The 16549-nt window shown below is 34.6% G+C and overlaps 2 protein-coding genes across 4 annotated transcripts in view; both read right to left on the bottom strand.

Moving 5' to 3' along the window:
- The window catches only part of fam49a (family with sequence similarity 49 member A), a 34959-nt gene extending 23872 nt beyond the window's left edge, over window positions 1-11087 (bottom strand). For all 3 annotated transcript variants that reach the window (XM_073816734.1, XM_073816736.1, XM_073816733.1), the window contains exon 1: window positions 10952-11087. The gene's annotated coding sequence lies outside the window, so the exon portion shown is untranslated. The remainder of the gene's footprint in view (window positions 1-10951) is intronic.
- Window positions 11088-11930: 843 nt separating this feature from the next.
- fbxo16 (F-box protein 16) lies at window positions 11931-16543 on the bottom strand. Its single transcript, XM_073817145.1, has 6 exons — window positions 16430-16543; window positions 14135-14299; window positions 13793-14049; window positions 13435-13528; window positions 12936-13164; window positions 11931-12758 (listed from the first exon to the last, which is right to left on the bottom strand). The coding sequence occupies exons 2-6, from the start codon at window positions 14252-14254 to the stop codon at window positions 12730-12732; spliced, it is 729 nt and encodes a 242-aa protein (XP_073673246.1). The 5' UTR covers window positions 14255-14299; window positions 16430-16543; the 3' UTR covers window positions 11931-12729.
- Window positions 16544-16549: the final 6 nt, after the last annotated feature.

Raw genomic sequence — 16549 nt, 5'->3', positions numbered from 1 at the left:
AAAGAGTGTAGAAAACACAAAACAGCCTCAGAGCGTAAACCGATGGGGGTTTGGTATTCAGAGACAGTCTCCGCAGCTCGTCATAAAGTGTGTAGGACTCAGAGGCATACAATTCTTCTTACAGCCTGCTTTTGGTCTGAATAGCACTTCTGTTCTGTGATCTCAGCATCTCAAATGCACTGAGATACAAAGATCTATGTCGTAGAGTACATGGGGAGAAAGGGTCTTCACTATGCCCTTTGAGCATATTTAAGCATGTATTGACTGTCTTACAACTAGGACTGCACATTTAATCAAAAATAAAAAATAAAATCAAAAATGGCAATTTCTTTTAGTACGATTATCAAATTGATGGGGCTGTAATTTCATTAAAGAAATATATGGGAAGCGTGTTTCAGAGTAAAGTGTGGCACTCTTAGGGGTCGACCGATGTATGTTTTTCAGGGCAGATGCCGCTACTGTTATTAGATCAAGTAGACCGATAACCGATATGTCCTACTCTACAGAAATGGTTTAAAGTCAGAGTTGGAAATGTCTTGAAAAAAGGTCTTTTTCCACAAATTTGGTATGTATGCAAATTGTATGAGATCTAAGGTACACATTTATAGTAATTGTGCAGTTAATTTTGGAATATTTGTCCTCTCCACAAATTTGTCACTACCGAAACACAGTAATATATAATTTAATAAGAAGGGTTATATTGATCTATTAAAATTTTTCTTACGTCTTCCTTGTAAAGCTATATATTTTGCTATTTTATTAAAAAGTTTTCAACAATATTTCAGGTGTGATTTGTGAGATTTTTGTATTTTGAATCCAATTTTTCTTTGCAAAAGGCAAAAAGTTGATCATACTGGTTTCAAACTTAAGAGTTTTACACTATAGTCTAACTATCTTAGTTGATAATTCAGTATACTTTATTTCCGACAAAACATCCCATGTTTTGGCAGTGACTGCACATTTTTGGTAGTTACAGTAATGTTTTATAGTGACCACATCTCATTACAGAATTTTAACCCACATACTAAAGCACTACTAAAACATATTAAAATACACAAAAAAAAAAATACTGTGCTTTCCCCCAAATAAAGTTTTTATTTTCCCTTTTGTCACTACCGAAACAATAATGACAATAATGTTTCGGCTGTGACTGTTTTAATAGGGACAATAAATAAATAAATATAAATATAAATATATATATATATATATATATATATATATATATATATACACATACATATATATTAGAGCTGCATAATTAATCGTTAAAAGATCGCGATCTCGATTCGACCCCCCTCACGATCTTAATCCAGCATTTATACGATTCAGCCAATTATATTTTATTTGTATTTTACAAAACTTTTGCTAGCCTAATTACTGCACAAACTGCTGTGAGCTGATGCAGTGACAGGTTCGCCGTTCTCTTCAACATTACATAACCATTTAAACTTCATTTTCAGCGCACATTCTGTCAGATGCAATTCATGGCGCCTCTGTCTCAATATCCTGTACAACGCAGCATTCGCTCACATCAAACGATAACTCAGCGGCAGAGTTCCACTAATGCAGAGTCATATTTTTCACTGGGGACACGCTTTTCAAAATCCCGTTGGTGTCCACCCACTTTCAAATGGTTTTGTTAAAGTAATCTCTTGTATTGTAGAATGCACGCTTAGCACCGCCGAGAGTTTCGCGCGGTCGTTAAAACGAAACCAAAAGTAAAACCCGCACACGCATTCAAAAGCAATTTGCATTTAGAGAGCGACTCCCCAATGCGCGCAAATTAAGCTACATAAAATATCTAGGCTGTTATTAGTATGTGGGCTATAATAATTTGTGTAGTTGTGTAGATAGCTCTGTATCATGCTTGGAAAATTCGGTCACTATTTGCACTTTGAATATTGAAAGAGTACTTTGATCGTGCCAGATTTATGGACCAGCAGAGCAATGGAACCACATATGAGCATGACGATCCATTAGCCCCTTAACTGTTACTCCCATTTTTGAACAGAGACGTGAAAATGAAGAATTGAATCTTAAATCTTTATAATTCATGGACAAGAACATTTAGTAATATGATTTATGTACATTTTCCATGTTAATGCAATGTCTGATTTTAAAATGGCATTCCAAAGGGTGAATTTTGAAATTTTAAGTTTTCATCTGATATAATTTCTTATTATTTCTAATGTGTAATAGGGAAAAAGGCAACAAGAAAGTCTGTTTGTGAAAAAGGTCAGAACGCCTGTTATGAAGTAGATTTTTGAGGTGCACTCTTGTAATAAATTAATCAATGAAACTCTTGTCAAATTATTTTCCTACATAATTTGTAACACAAAAAAGTCAAATATTTATTTAGGAGCCTTAGACCTTTCCAATGATATATAGTTTGTCATGATTAGATTAGGATTTATTTGTAAAATGGTGAAGTAAACTTGGGCATCCCACAGAGTGGACGTTGATGTTGATAGGCTAGTGTTTCTAGCTAAGAATCTTTAAATCGTTTTACTCTGACACCTTTGTATGTTATTTTTTAATGTTTAATGGTGATTTTTTTTTTTTTTTACATTACATTATTTTTCATTACATTTATTTAAATTTAAAGCAAAGTTTATTTTGTCTTATTTCACTGCTATTTTACTGCTGTTTGATAACCTAATGTTCAGGGGTAAATCTTTAAAATAAAAAAGTTCTCCAGAATCGTGAGAGAATCGTGATCTTTATTCTGAGCAAAAAAATTGTGATTCTCATTTTATTCAGAATCGTGCAGCTCTAATAATATATATATATATATATATATATATTAGAGATGCACGATATTTATCGGACAGATAAATTATCGACCGATATGGGTAAAAATGACGTAATTTTTATTGCTCCGATAAATAAATGAAACCCGATCCGATAAAGTACTCTTGCTGGTAAATCAATCAATCAGTCTGGTTTATCAGAGATTCATCTGCTTTCCGAGTGCAAGTGACTGCAGCTGTAAACTGCAGTGACTCTCGGCCTTTGTCGCGTTTAATACGTCATCATCTGTGTCGTCATCATCGCCTTCGCAGGTCTGGAAGTTTTTCACGGTGACAGAGGAGGACAATGCTACTGCTATTTGCAACACGTTTAGCAAGGATTCCGAAAGGAGATATTTTATTTTATTACTGATATTTTAATATTATTGTGGGTTTCAATAGATAATAAAAGGATCTCAGCAGTTGGAACAAATTCTGTAGAATGGCCCATATGTCTGGTGTAAAAATAAAAGTTAACATCAAAATTAAGAATAACACTGGCTCTGACAAAAATGTTCTTTAAATGCTTTTAAATTATTTTATCTACAAATCTGTTCTGAAAATGGCCAATACCAACACTAAAAAATTTTTTTATTACAGATTTAAAAAACATTATTATTACTGTTATTTTATAGCTGATTATAGTTGATATTTTATATTGATAGAATCACAAAATTCTTGGCAAAAATCTGCAAATTTAAATTAGTTTCAAGAAAAAAGCTGTTTGATTTTACTCCCAATTTGTTTTTTTTGTTTTGTTTTTTTTTAAAGTCTGTAGGTTTGTGACACATACACACACAACTTTTGAGCTCATTACAGCCTCATATGTAATTGTCATGACTCTATGGTATGTTGAAAAACCACTAGCTTAACAAGTAAGAAAAAGCACTAATTATTCACCAAGTGCACTAGCATTTGTTGCAAAAAAGGGGTTAAACCTGTTATTAGCTTTGTATCTATTTTGGATTCCTGACTGACTCTATCAGAAAAAAAAATATCTGGGTCATGGAGTCTTCATGAACAAATTCATTGTTTCTTGGTGTCACAGAAAAAAAAAAGCATTTGGTATTTGGCTAAGCTTCCTGTCCAGATAAATAGATAGCAACAAATAAACAGTGAAGCAAGGACCAGGTTACAAAAAATTTAAACAAGTGAGTCCAAATTAAAGACAGAAAGAGAGTAGGAGAGAGAGAAAGAATATCTGGGCTATGATACATTTCATTCACAGTGCTTTCACAGACTGTTACCATGGACAAAAACACCATAAATCTAAATTCCAGCAGCTGCTCATTTGAATGAAAAAGTAGCATCACTGAGAAGAGCCAGACAACTCAGACGCCCAAGGTTACAGTCAAGTTCAAATGCCAGCTGAGGAGTCAGGTCTGGAAACACTCCAACTAACAGTATGCAGAGTTATCACCTACACGATCGCCTGCAGCTAGCAAAACCATGCTTTTGTTCTCAGGCGCAACAGTAGGGCTACAAGCTTTCACAAACATACTACTTAATATATTATGTAAAAATATTACCAGTGGTTTCTGCAATCATTGCATTTCAAATAAGCTACTTCCCCTGCGATTAACCTCAGCATAGTAGACACAGGGAGGAAATAGAAGTGTAAATCTAGCAGGAAATCTGTCGAAAGTGAAAAACAGAAAACATCACACCAGTGTTGCACAATATAGTATATTTCAGAACATCACAGCGAAGACCCAGGCAAGTAATTTATCTACTTCTCATCAATATTATTGCATCACGCGTATCAAATAATAGAAGTGCAAATCAAATCCCGCTACTGGATTTTTCCGTATTAGTTAAATCTCCCAGCTGCAATTTGCTGATGAACAGAGTGTTTATTAAAGTTCAGTTACTAAGCATATTATGAGTCTAAGAGTCCATCTGCTTCAAGCCAACAAATCCAGTAACTGAACTGCAGATCCTCTTGTATAAAAACAATATAAGCCAGATGATACCAAACTGTCGAGTCAGGTGGTCTCATCCAAAATGCACCTTATTGTTTTATTTAGTTCTGACCTGAATAAGATATTTCAGATATAAGACATTTACATATGGTCCACAATAGAAAATAATAGTTGAATTTATAAAAAATTACCCCGTTCAAAAGTTTACATACACTTTGGTTTTTCAGCATTTTTGTGTATCATTCTGAACCCTTTCCAACTATGACTGTATGATTTTGAGATACATCTTTTTACACTGAGGACAACTGAGGGACACATATGCAACTATTACAAAGGTTTAAACGCTCACTGATGCTCCAGAAGGAAACTCGATGCATTAAGAGCCAGGGGATGAATACTTTTGAACAGCTTGAAGATGTATACATTTTTCTTATTTTGACTAAATATCATATTTTTTTCATTTAGTACTGACCTTCAGAAGCTACAGAAGATACTTACATGCTTTCCCAGAAGACAAAGAAATAAAATTTACGCTGATCTTCAAATTCAAAAGTTTTCAACCCCCAGCTCTTAATGCATTGTTTCTTTCTGAAGCATCAGTGAGCATTTGAACCTTCTGTAATAGTTGCGTATGAGTCCCTCAGCTGTGAAAAGATGGTTTTTAAAAAAATCATCATTCCATACTTTGTTGGAAAGGGTTTAAATACACAAAAATGCAATGCAAGAATTTGCAATGTAGGTTGCTTTGGATAATTGTAAACTTAACAATAATTATGTTACAGCTGATAACTAACACATATTAGATATTTTTTAGAATTCAAAACTATTTTGCATAAATAAAAAAAATAAAAAATAAAAACATAAAAGCTAAAATCAACCATTAAAATGCTAGGAGTAAATAAGTGATCACAACATAAAAGATAAATATTTTACTTTCTTTAATAATTACATTTAACAGTTACTTAAAGTTATTATTTACAGTTATTATTAGTGATTTTAAAGATTTAAGTTAAATTTTTCACATGTTTTTTGGCAAATGTACTCTAAATGTAAAAATATAGGAAAACGAGCAACGACAAATTAAATGTCTATCAACCAATACATTAAATAACAAAATCTCTCCCAATAGCCATAAGGGTCAATTTTTTGAAATTGGGATTTATACATAATCTGAAAGATAAACAAATTAGGATAATATTTGGCTAAGATACAACTTTCTGAAAATCTGGAACCTGAGGGTGCGGAAAAAAAAACTAATTACTGAGAAAGTTGCCTTTAAAGTTGTCCAAATGAAGTTCTTAGCAATGTGTATTAGGGGTGGGCGATATGACCTAAAATTAATATCACGGTATTTTTCATCTTTTGAACGGTGACGGTATAATATCACGGTATTACTTTTTTTTTTTGGTACATTTTGGGAGGAGTAGCCTTTCCTGTCCCTTTAGTATGTGAATAAAGTTATGACATGGGAGAGTATTATGCATTCTCAACATATTTATTTTGCAAAAAACCTAAAGATCTTACTTAACAGTGTACAACAAAACAAAAATTATTTTTTATTGAAATTTAATTTCTGCAATATTTAAAACCTTTAAATAACTGGGGGAAAATAAACCCATGGCAACAGTTTAAAAGTAGACCAATTCTGTGGGGAAAAAACACGGACTTGGCAACCCTGCATCCAACATGAGCTGCTGGAGTTAATGTCATTGCACACGAGTACCAAATTTTCGTCCGAGATTTTTGCACGTAAAAAAAATACAGGTTATGTTAATCGAGTTTACACACTGGCTCTGAAACTTTCGTCCGTCATAAAAAAAAAATCGGATCGTGTTTGATTTTCTGCATTTTCGCATACATAATAAGCATTTTGATACGGATGGCGAATATGAGAAAACTAAAAAAAAAAAAAACGCATACGAAAATCGGACTCAGTGTACAATGACCTATAGATTTGAATGATCACGGGTAGAAAGTAAAGAGAGATAACAAAAATCAGGGTTTCTGCAGATATGAACAAGTGAAATTTAAGACTTTTTAAGACCTTTTTAATACCACCTTATATGAAATTTAAGACCTAAACCTGTAATGGAAATAGATATTATATTACATGCATATGTGATACTTAATGTGTTTAATGTAAAAAGTAAACAAAATTTCATGGCTGTCATAAATTAAATTTATTACTACGATATACAGTGAACTTTCCATATCAGCAGATACTATTCCACACAAAATATCCCCATAAAAGTACCACTAGAAATATCTGATGTAAAAAAAAAATTCTGAAGCGATTTTTTTTTTACTTTTGAAATGTATGCGTACCTTTGAAATTTATTTTATGAATTTATCAATAAATTCTAAATGTCTGTTAGCAGTGAGATTACATAATTTACACTGCAAAATTAAAAGTGAGATTAATGTTTTAAATACATTTATTGATTTATAAATAAATATATTAGAAATGTTATATAAATACTGCGATTCTGTCTGAAGACACAGTAACTTCCACAGAGGGAAAAAAAATCTACAGTTGTTAGCAACTGGCCTTAGCCAAGCGGCAAGCCCTATATTCAGTTTTTCCAAGCCCAGTATCGCTAAACTTGCATTTCCTCATAGCTAAAAAATTAAATCCATTTGACTTCTGCGGTACAATCCGAGAGACTCGCGCCAATAACAGAAAGCTGATTGGCTATTGCATGCTGGTCTCATTTGTAGTTTAAATTCAGCAAATTATATTTGGAATAGTGAAATAAAGAACTACAACACCACGGAAACAACAGAAAGAGAATTTAAATGAGCATTAGAGGTAGCGTTACATGGACATCGGAAAAATAAGACCTGTGTAAAATTATTTAAGACCTAGAACAGCGAATTTAAGACTTTTTAAGGCCTAAAATTTTGATTTTTAAATTTTAGACTTTTTAAGACTTTTTAAGACCCCGCGGAAACCCTGAAAAATAGACTGGAGGATTTGCTGCAATCTTGTACTCACTGACAAATATCTGTTATAAGATGTGCTGCTCCCTTTACACAGAGTGTGCGTTATTGCAAAATCGAAAGTAAAAGTAAACAGCGCGATCACTCATTTAAAAGCGATTTCTATACCCTGCATATTGAAAGTGCGAAAATTATATACAATATTAGAATATTTGCGGGTGCGCCGAAAAGAAAAAAATATGGAGCTCAACTAAATATTTAGTAACGTCAATGATTCTAATAAGCTCAGGCCAGTCGCGTTCGCCTCGCGCCCGCTCAATTTGTGATCCGCTGTGTAAATCCTTCGGCCGGCCGACCGTGAAAAGTCCCGGTCGTCCTGATTGCCACTCCGCCCCTGGTATAGGCTACAGGCCCAACCTTTCTTCACGATGTTTCACCAGTCGTTTAATGGCCACTCCCCTTTTACCTACCAAAGCTGATACTAATATGTTTTACTTTTTATTTACAACAAGATATATAGTATAAGGACAGGTATTCAGACCACAACTGAACGTTTGAAGAAAATGTAATGCCTTATTATTTAGAATTAGCTATTATTGATGTAAATGCAGCCGTTCAAGGCACATAATTGATTTATTACGGTATTGACGGTATTAGAAAATCCATGTCGTGGGGCAATGTCTGACTATGACACCGGTGTACCGCCCACCCCTAATGTGTATTACAAATCAAAACTTATGTTTTGATAAATTTATGGTAGGAACTTTACAATATATCTTCATGGAACATGATCTTTACTTAATAGCCTAATGATTTTTGGCATAAAAGAAAAATCAATAATTTTGACACATAAAATGTATTTTTTGCTACTGCGGTTTTGTGGTCCAAGGTCACATATGATACAGTAGTACATCCCTAATTTTCTCATGTTGCAATGATAACAATGTACTGTTGTAATCATGTAATCAGCTTTGAAAGCTTGACAAATCATGAGTAGACTAATCCAATTAAATGTAGAAAACCCTGGACAGCTAAAACAACTGAAAGTGCATCCTGTTTTGCTGCTACACATGCACTTTATTGAACAGACAAACGACCTCTGTGGATTAACAAGTGATTTTACACATGCCTTGTTGCCAGCTGGATGAGACAGCAGAGCCCTTTTGGACGACACACAATGTATTTACACACTGCCAGAACACTGCACATTCACTACAAGCACTTGCACTCCCTTTCGCGATTTTTCACATGCTTTGCCACCATGCTCGGGCAAGGCATGAGATGCCTATCAAAGCCTGTAAAAGAAAAATGACTCAGACCAATCAATTAGCCACTCAGCACGAATGGGCCTGAAAACAAATGCAGCACATGTGCAGTGAAATGGGATTTATTTGAGGCCTGAAATATTGTTTTGTTCAGTTGCAGGCTGATCGATCTAAGAACAAAAAGGCTTAAGCAAACAGTCTGTGATCAGAAAAAAGCAGAAAAGAATTTCATGCAGTTTTGCATGGGTAATATTACTGTAAGAGGAAGTACTTGTCCACCAAACGTATGGCATTATCAATCTCCAGGTGCTTCTGTGCTTTTCTAACCACAATGAAAACTCTGTCAGGATGGGAGACTGGTCAAACTACCCTGAAATAAGATCCTTGTCATTTCAAAAGATATCGTGCAAAGCCATACCCAGAGGCGCAACCAGCATGCAGAGCACCACAGCTGTCGCCATCCGTCTGGCAGCAGGCAGCATTTCACAATGATCTGGGAAAACAATAATAAAACCCTTTGGCTGTCCGGAGATGCACAAAAACTGTCTGAAGCAGTGAAGAAACTGGAAGAGAAGTATGTCAACAATTTTTAAAGATATTCTACAAACTAACTGGCACTCCATCCATTCCCGTACAGGATCCAACGAGTAGGATTTTAGTTTCCCAGCTCTCTTGAGTGTCAGTAAAAGAACAGCTGTTGTGGCCCTGAGGTTGACAATAACAACCTGGAGCTTAGCACTTTGAAACAAGCTTAATGATGAGAAATGCAATTGTATAGCACTACATTTTGTAGATGACTGGAATGCTAGCATTTTGGATATTTAAATGTCCAACAACATAAGAAAAAAAAACAGGGTCATTTGTCACCCTGGACCAAAACCTGTCTTAAACAGCACGGGCATATTTGTAGCAATAGCCAAAAATACACTGTATGGGTCATAATCATCGATTTTTCTTTAATGCCAAAAATCATTGGGATATTAAGTAAAGATCATGTTCCATTAAGACATTCTGTAAATTTCCTATTGTAAATACATCAAAAGCTAATTTTTGAATAGTAATATGCATTGCTAAGAACTTCATTTGGACAATTTTAAAGGCGCTTATCTCAATATTTAGATTTTTTTTTGCACCCTAAGAAATTTAAATAGTTGTATCTCAGCCAAATACTGTCCTATCCTAACAAACCATACATCAAGGGAAAGCTTATTTATTTATTCAGCATATATCCCAATTTTAAAAAATTGACCCTTATGACTAGTTTTGTGGTCTAGGGTGACATTTAGTTCAAAGTAGCTTATAGCAAAGTTTAGTAATTTAGTGCTTTACTGCACCATGATATTAGTTGGATTAATGTCAGCAATTTATATCCTATATCCCTGACAAAACACATATTACTTTGATATATAACGCTTTTGAAATCCTAACTTCCAGTTAAAAACCTTTGAGATGTAAAATCAGACATAAACGTGCTTCTGAATTAACAGCAAGCTGATAAAGCGTTGGCAGTTAAACGTTGCTCGCACAACACTGCCAACTGACAACTCAATTTAACCGCCAGCGGGTGGGCTTCACTGTAAAATACCAGTGTGCTCCTAAAACAAACAGATGAAAAATAACAATTGTTTTAGTGTAGATACATAATATGTGACGCTTTGGCGTCCTTTAAAACTTTTTGCCATTTTCATAATCACCGTTGTCGCATAAACAGACACCGAATAAATCACTGAGGAGCACTACCGCACTTCTCTACGATTAAAAATGTTCTGACCGAGGTTTATATTATAAATACTCTTTTGTTTCCATAGAAAACTTTTACTGAAAGAGTGAGAGACTTACTTTTTCTACAGTGAACTGGAGTCACACTTCCTGCGGCTTAGGAATATTGAGACGTTTGACAGAGAGCTAACGTTAGAAAGCGAGCTAACGCACTCTTTTTTGGCTCGCCTGCTTACTATTGTGAATACAAGCTTATGGACGAATGAATGCTTTCCCAGTGTTTGATAAAAGCTAGAAACAGTCATATTATACTTACCAGTAATTTCCGCAAATACAGTTTTTCCAGGGATTTCACTTCTGTCAACTCTACCGACTCAACCCCCGGCCAGCTCCACCTTCACTTTCCTACTTCAGTTGCAGCCAGTCAACTGTGTACGAGAGTGTACGAGATATTACAGCCAAAGAGCCAGCCGCGTGAACACAGCGACAGCCGCTCCGATTCAAAATGTCCGCCTGACAGGCAAGTCTTCATAATAAAAGTCCTATTCCAGTAGCGTTTATTCATAGGCAGAATTTGTAAACTTTGTGTTTACCATAACAGAAAACGATTATTCAGACAAAACGTTTTGAGATAATAATATTACAAAAACATAAATAAATAATGGTCATTTTTCGTTCAGTTAATGAACTAGAGTGTATGCACACATTGCCGTGTAAGGCTTTATCTTATTAAAAGAGTAGGCATATACGTGTTGAAAATAAAGTTTTTATCCACCTTTTTCGTTCTGTAAGAGTGGGCGTGGCCATTTGTAAATTTCATTAAAGTAATACATTGCAATATTGCGTTACTTCATTAAAGAAAGTAATTAATTGAGTTACATAGTTACTTTTTGTGAAAAGTAATGCATTATGTTACTTTTGTGTTACTTTTTGTCACCTGGACTGGGCTTGCTTATTTATTTTTAATACCAGAAAACCCAAAAGTTAGATTTTTGGCAACCAAAAGTGAACTTAATACGCTAGTATCTTGCGTTACTTATGTGAAAAATAACTTGTCTTTTCTTGTAACTTTAAAAGTAATGCGTTACTACTAGTTACTTGACAAAAGTAATCTGATTACATCTGATTACATTTTTTCTTCCGCATTTAAGATAAAGGTGAATACCAAGAACCAATTTGAAAAATAAATACAAAAATTTACAGCCAGATGAGTTTTATCAGATATTTTAATATGAGTTAAATGTTGTATAATTGTTTTACATATTTGTTTTTTGTTTGTTTGTTTGTTTGTTTTTTTCATGGTAAAAACAGTAATCAGTTTAAAAACTTTTAAAACAGTTTATATTTGAGAAAGCCAAATGTGACCCTGGACCACAAAACCAGTCATAAGGGTCATTTTTTTTAAAATTGAGATTTTTACATAACCTGAATAAATAAGCTTTTCATTGATGTATGCTTTGTTAGGATAGGACAATATTTGGCTGAGATACTGTACAGCTATTTAAAAATCAGCAATCTGAGGGTGCGAAATAATCAAAATATTGAGAAATTACCTTTAAAGTTGTCAAAATGAAGTTCTTAGCAATGCATATTCTAATCAAACATTAAGTTTTGATATAGTTACGGTAGTAAATTTACCAAATATCTTCATGGAACATGAATCTTTACTTAATATCCTAATGATTTTTGGCATAAAAGAAAAATCGATCATTTTGACCCATACAATGTATTTTTGGCTATTGCTACAAATATACCCGTGCTACTTAAGACTGGTTTTGTGGTCATCACATATGATAAGCAATAAAAATACATTTCAACTATTAGCTCATTCAGACATTCTAAGCAGACAGGGACATCTAGTGGACAATAACACATTTACGGGACTTGAGAAAACAAACAATGATCATATAAAAACAATATGAATGTATTGTGCTTTGTCTGCCAAAACATAATTATGACATTATTATTAATTAAAGACATGATAATAAATTAATGTATGAATCACTTCAAGTCATTCTTCATGTTGCTATCACAACATCATCCAGTAGATGGCCTTATGTGTCAAGATTCATTTGATTCTTCATATGTTCTTCTTCATGGCTGTCCTTCGAAAAGAGACACAGCTGGAACAGAGTAATGTTTATTACATGTTTATTATTTATATAACAAATTGTGTTACAAGTATCATGATTAATCTTCTGGCAACTTCACAGAGTATTTTACATACTTGGGCAGGTCAGTTTATTATGAAAGTACAATATTTTATTTAAGATTGATATTAAAAGAACATATGGGCTTACTTGGTGTGATTCTATGGGATCTCTGTGATGCACGGAGCCCCTCCTTACTCAGTCTAGGCACTGGAGGCCTTACAGGACCAGGACGTATCCCTGCATTCCATTGGGAGGTCTGGGAAAGTCTCTTTATGGAGTCCTTGCTAGCCGGAAGTGCTTCTAAGTTCTGCACTGCCCATTGCGGCCTGTTTTTGTTATGCTTTCCCGCTGCACTGAGATCCAAGGATAAAAACATCTGGGAAAACATACAAATAAAATCCTTGATTTCTCTTATATTTCTAATGAAAAGTATATCTGTTTAATACAATCTCCGTCTCCTTCCCCCAGCAACACAGTGCCCTCTTTTTTCTCTGTGCAGCACATTTCCATGATATACCACATATAGTCTGATCAGTATGCATGATGCCTCTTGGTTATGTCGTCTCTGGAGAATTCTTTGCATGCTGCTGCTGCTGATTTGTATGAGAATAAACAGCACAGCCACATGACAATTATATTAGCTTACCAAAGATTTGGCCTTGCGCAGCTTGTATGTTGAGTGAGATGGTGCTTTCATAGTGTTTTCCTGTCTAGTTGTAGCACTTTTTCCCTTTATGAGTCTGTAGAGATACAAAAAGCTTAGAATTTTCTTCTGTAGTTGCACTAATGCTTTCAACATGCACATTTAGAGATCATAAAATGCTCTAAAATAATGCAACATAACATATACCCCCATAGTGGGTCACATATATTACCTCAGATCTCAAATATAATACATACTGTGCATTTTTTAAGTTGTATTATCTTTAAAAAAACATACTGATCCCAAACTTTTGAACCGTTGTGTATCTATGTGTGCAAAACAAAATAAGTTGTTCACTTACGCTTTTCTTGCATGCTCAACTGGGTCAAGGTTATCCAAATAGTTAAAGCGCATTGTGTCAGTGGGATGTCTGTCTGAGTCTCTCCATGGAGGAAGACCTTTGGCTGATTTCAACAAACCATTCCCATCTTTACTCTTCCCATGGAGACTCGAGAGGACAGACTTCAACTCCCTGTGACCGGTCAGAGGAAGTGACCCCTCTATCCCACTGCCAACTACTTTGACCTCAGGGATAATAAACTCTTCCTTCACAGGCGCCTGGAGAATGTGGAAAATGTGTGCCACAAAATTATATTTATTTCAATAGATGAGACTCTAAAATAGCTTTTGAGCAACATCTTACCTTGGGCCTACTAATGTGAAGCTCCTGCACTGTTTCTATGTAATGCCTCTTCCATACACCTTGTTCAAATGGTGTTGGAGTAAAGGTTATGCACCAGCCTAGTTTGAGACATTTAGGCATCCAGAGCTGGTCAAGCTCAACCAGGTTTTTCCAATGCCAGCTCACCTGCAAATTAATATATTACAGTAATTAGAGAAAATACTAATGTTGTACACATAGTACAGTTCAAAAGTTTAGGATCAGTAAGGTTTTTACTTTAATACTCTAAATCAATACTTTTATTAATGCACTAAACTGATTAAAAGTGACATTAAAGATATGTACAGTTGAGGTCAGAAGTTTACATACACCTTGCAGAATCTCCAAATTGTTCATTATTTTACTAAGATAAGAGGGATCAAGCAAAATGCATGTTATTTTTATTTAGTACTGACCTGAATAAGATATTTTACATAAAAAATGTTTACATATAGTCCACAAGAGAAAATAATAGTTGAATTTATAAAAATGACCTTGTATAAAAGTTTACATATGCTTGATTTTTAGTAGTGTTGTAACCTGAATGATCCACACCTGTTTTTTTAGTGATAGTTATTCATGAGTCCCCTGTTTGTCCTGAACAGTTAAACTGCCTGCTGTTCTTCAGAAAAATCCTTTAGGTCCCACAAATTCTTTGGTTTTTCAGCATTGTTTGTGTATTTGAACCTTTTCCAACAATGACTGTATGATTTTGAGATCCATCTTTTCAAACAGAGGACAACTGAGGGACTCAAATGCAGCTATTACAAAATGTTCAAATGCTCACTGATGCTCCAGAAGGAAAAACTTTGCATTAAAAAGGAACACTCCACTTTTTTTGAAAATAGGCTCATTCTCCAACTCCCCCCGAGTTAATAAGTTGATTTTTACCGTTTTGAAATCCATTCAGCCGTTCTCCTGTTCTGGCGATATCACTTTTAGCATAGCTTAGCATAGATCATTGAATCCTATGAGACCAATAGCATCGCGTTCAAAAATGTCCAACGAGTTTCCATATTTGTTGTATTTAAAACTTGACTCTTCTGTAGTTATATCGTGTACTAAGACCGGAGGAAATGCAAAGCTGCGAGTTTCTAGGCTGATAAGATTAGGAACTACACTTCCATTCCGGCGTAATAGTCAAGGAAGTTTGCTGCTGTAATATGGCCGAAGCAGGCGGAGTATTATCAGAAATGAGTTCCCAGCTAGTTTAGCATTTGCACATGTGCTGCGTGATATTACTGCTCCTGCTTCAGCCTTTTTACGGCAGCAAACTTCCTTGACTATTACGCCGGAATGGAAGTGTAGTTCCTAATCTTATCAGCCTAGAAAATTTAAGCTTTGCATTTCCACCGGTCTTAGTATCCGATATAACTACAGAAGAGTCAAGTTTTAAATAGGACAAATATCGAAACTCGTTGGTCATTTTTGAACGCGATGCTATTGGTCTAATAGGATTCAATGATCTATGCTAAGCTATGCTAAAAGTGATATCGCCAGAACAGGAGAATGGCTGAATGGATTTCAAAACGGTAAAACTCAACTTATTAACTCAGGGGGAGTTGGAGAATGAGCCTATTTCCAAAAAAAGTGGAGTGTTCCTTTAAAAGCCAGGGGTGTAAACTTTTGAACAGAATGAAGATGTGTACGTATTTCTTATTTTGCCTAAATTTATTTATTTTTTTCCATGTAATACTGCTCTTCAAAAGCTACAGAAAATACTTACATTTTTCCAAAAGACAATAAGTTACGTTTACCCTGATCTTCAAATTCAAAAAGTTTTCATCCCCCAGCTGCATATGAATCTCTCAGTCGTCCTTAGTGGAAAGATGGATCTCAAAATCATACAGTCATTGTTGGAAAGGGTTCAAATACACAAAAAATGCTGAAAAACCAAAGAATTTGTGGGACCTGAAGGATTTTTCTGAAGAACAGCAGGCAGTTTGACTGTTTAGGACAAACAAAGGACTCATGAACTATCACTTAAAATAAACAGTTATTTTCTCTTGTGGACTATATGTAAACATCTTTTATGTGAAATCTTATTCAGGTCAGTACTAAATAAAAAATATCATGCATTCTGTATGATACATCCTATTTTGGTAAAATAATTAACATTTTGCAGATTATGCAAGATGTATGCAAACTTTTGACTTCAACTGTATGTTACCAAAAAAATAAAAAAAAATCTAATAAATGCTTTCTTTTAGTCAAAGAATTCAGAAAAAATAATGTTAGCGTATTTGCACACAGTACTGTATGTACATTGATACATACCTGAGCACATCTACAGAGGCTTCGGGGGTCAAGAAATGAAAATATATAGAGTGATATGACTCTGGGAAGGACCCTAATGAAGTCAAGGGCTTCCTCTGGTACCCAGCTGCTCAGAGTCTG

This window comes from Garra rufa, chromosome 13 (assembly GCF_049309525.1).
Source record: "Garra rufa chromosome 13, GarRuf1.0, whole genome shotgun sequence".
Lineage (NCBI taxonomy): Eukaryota > Metazoa > Chordata > Actinopteri > Cypriniformes > Cyprinidae > Garra > Garra rufa.
The sequence above is the reverse complement of the archived record's forward strand: the minus strand, read 5'-3'. Positions and strand labels throughout refer to the sequence as shown.

What these genes read in the sequence shown, in the direction of transcription:
- fbxo16 (XM_073817145.1), bottom strand. Translation starts at nt 14,254, where the DNA reads ATGCCTAAATGTCTCAAACTAGGCTGGTGCATAACCTTTACTCCAACA. An exon ending in GTTGAGCATGCAAGAAAAGC is followed by an intron (nt 13,529 to 13,792) that starts GTAAGTGAACAA and finishes GTATCTCTACAG; the next exon opens with ACTCATAAAGGGAAAAAGTG. An exon ending in ATCCCATAGAATCACACCAA is followed by an intron (nt 12,759 to 12,935) that starts GTAAGCCCATAT and finishes ACTCTGTTCCAG; the next exon opens with CTGTGTCTCTTTTCGAAGGA.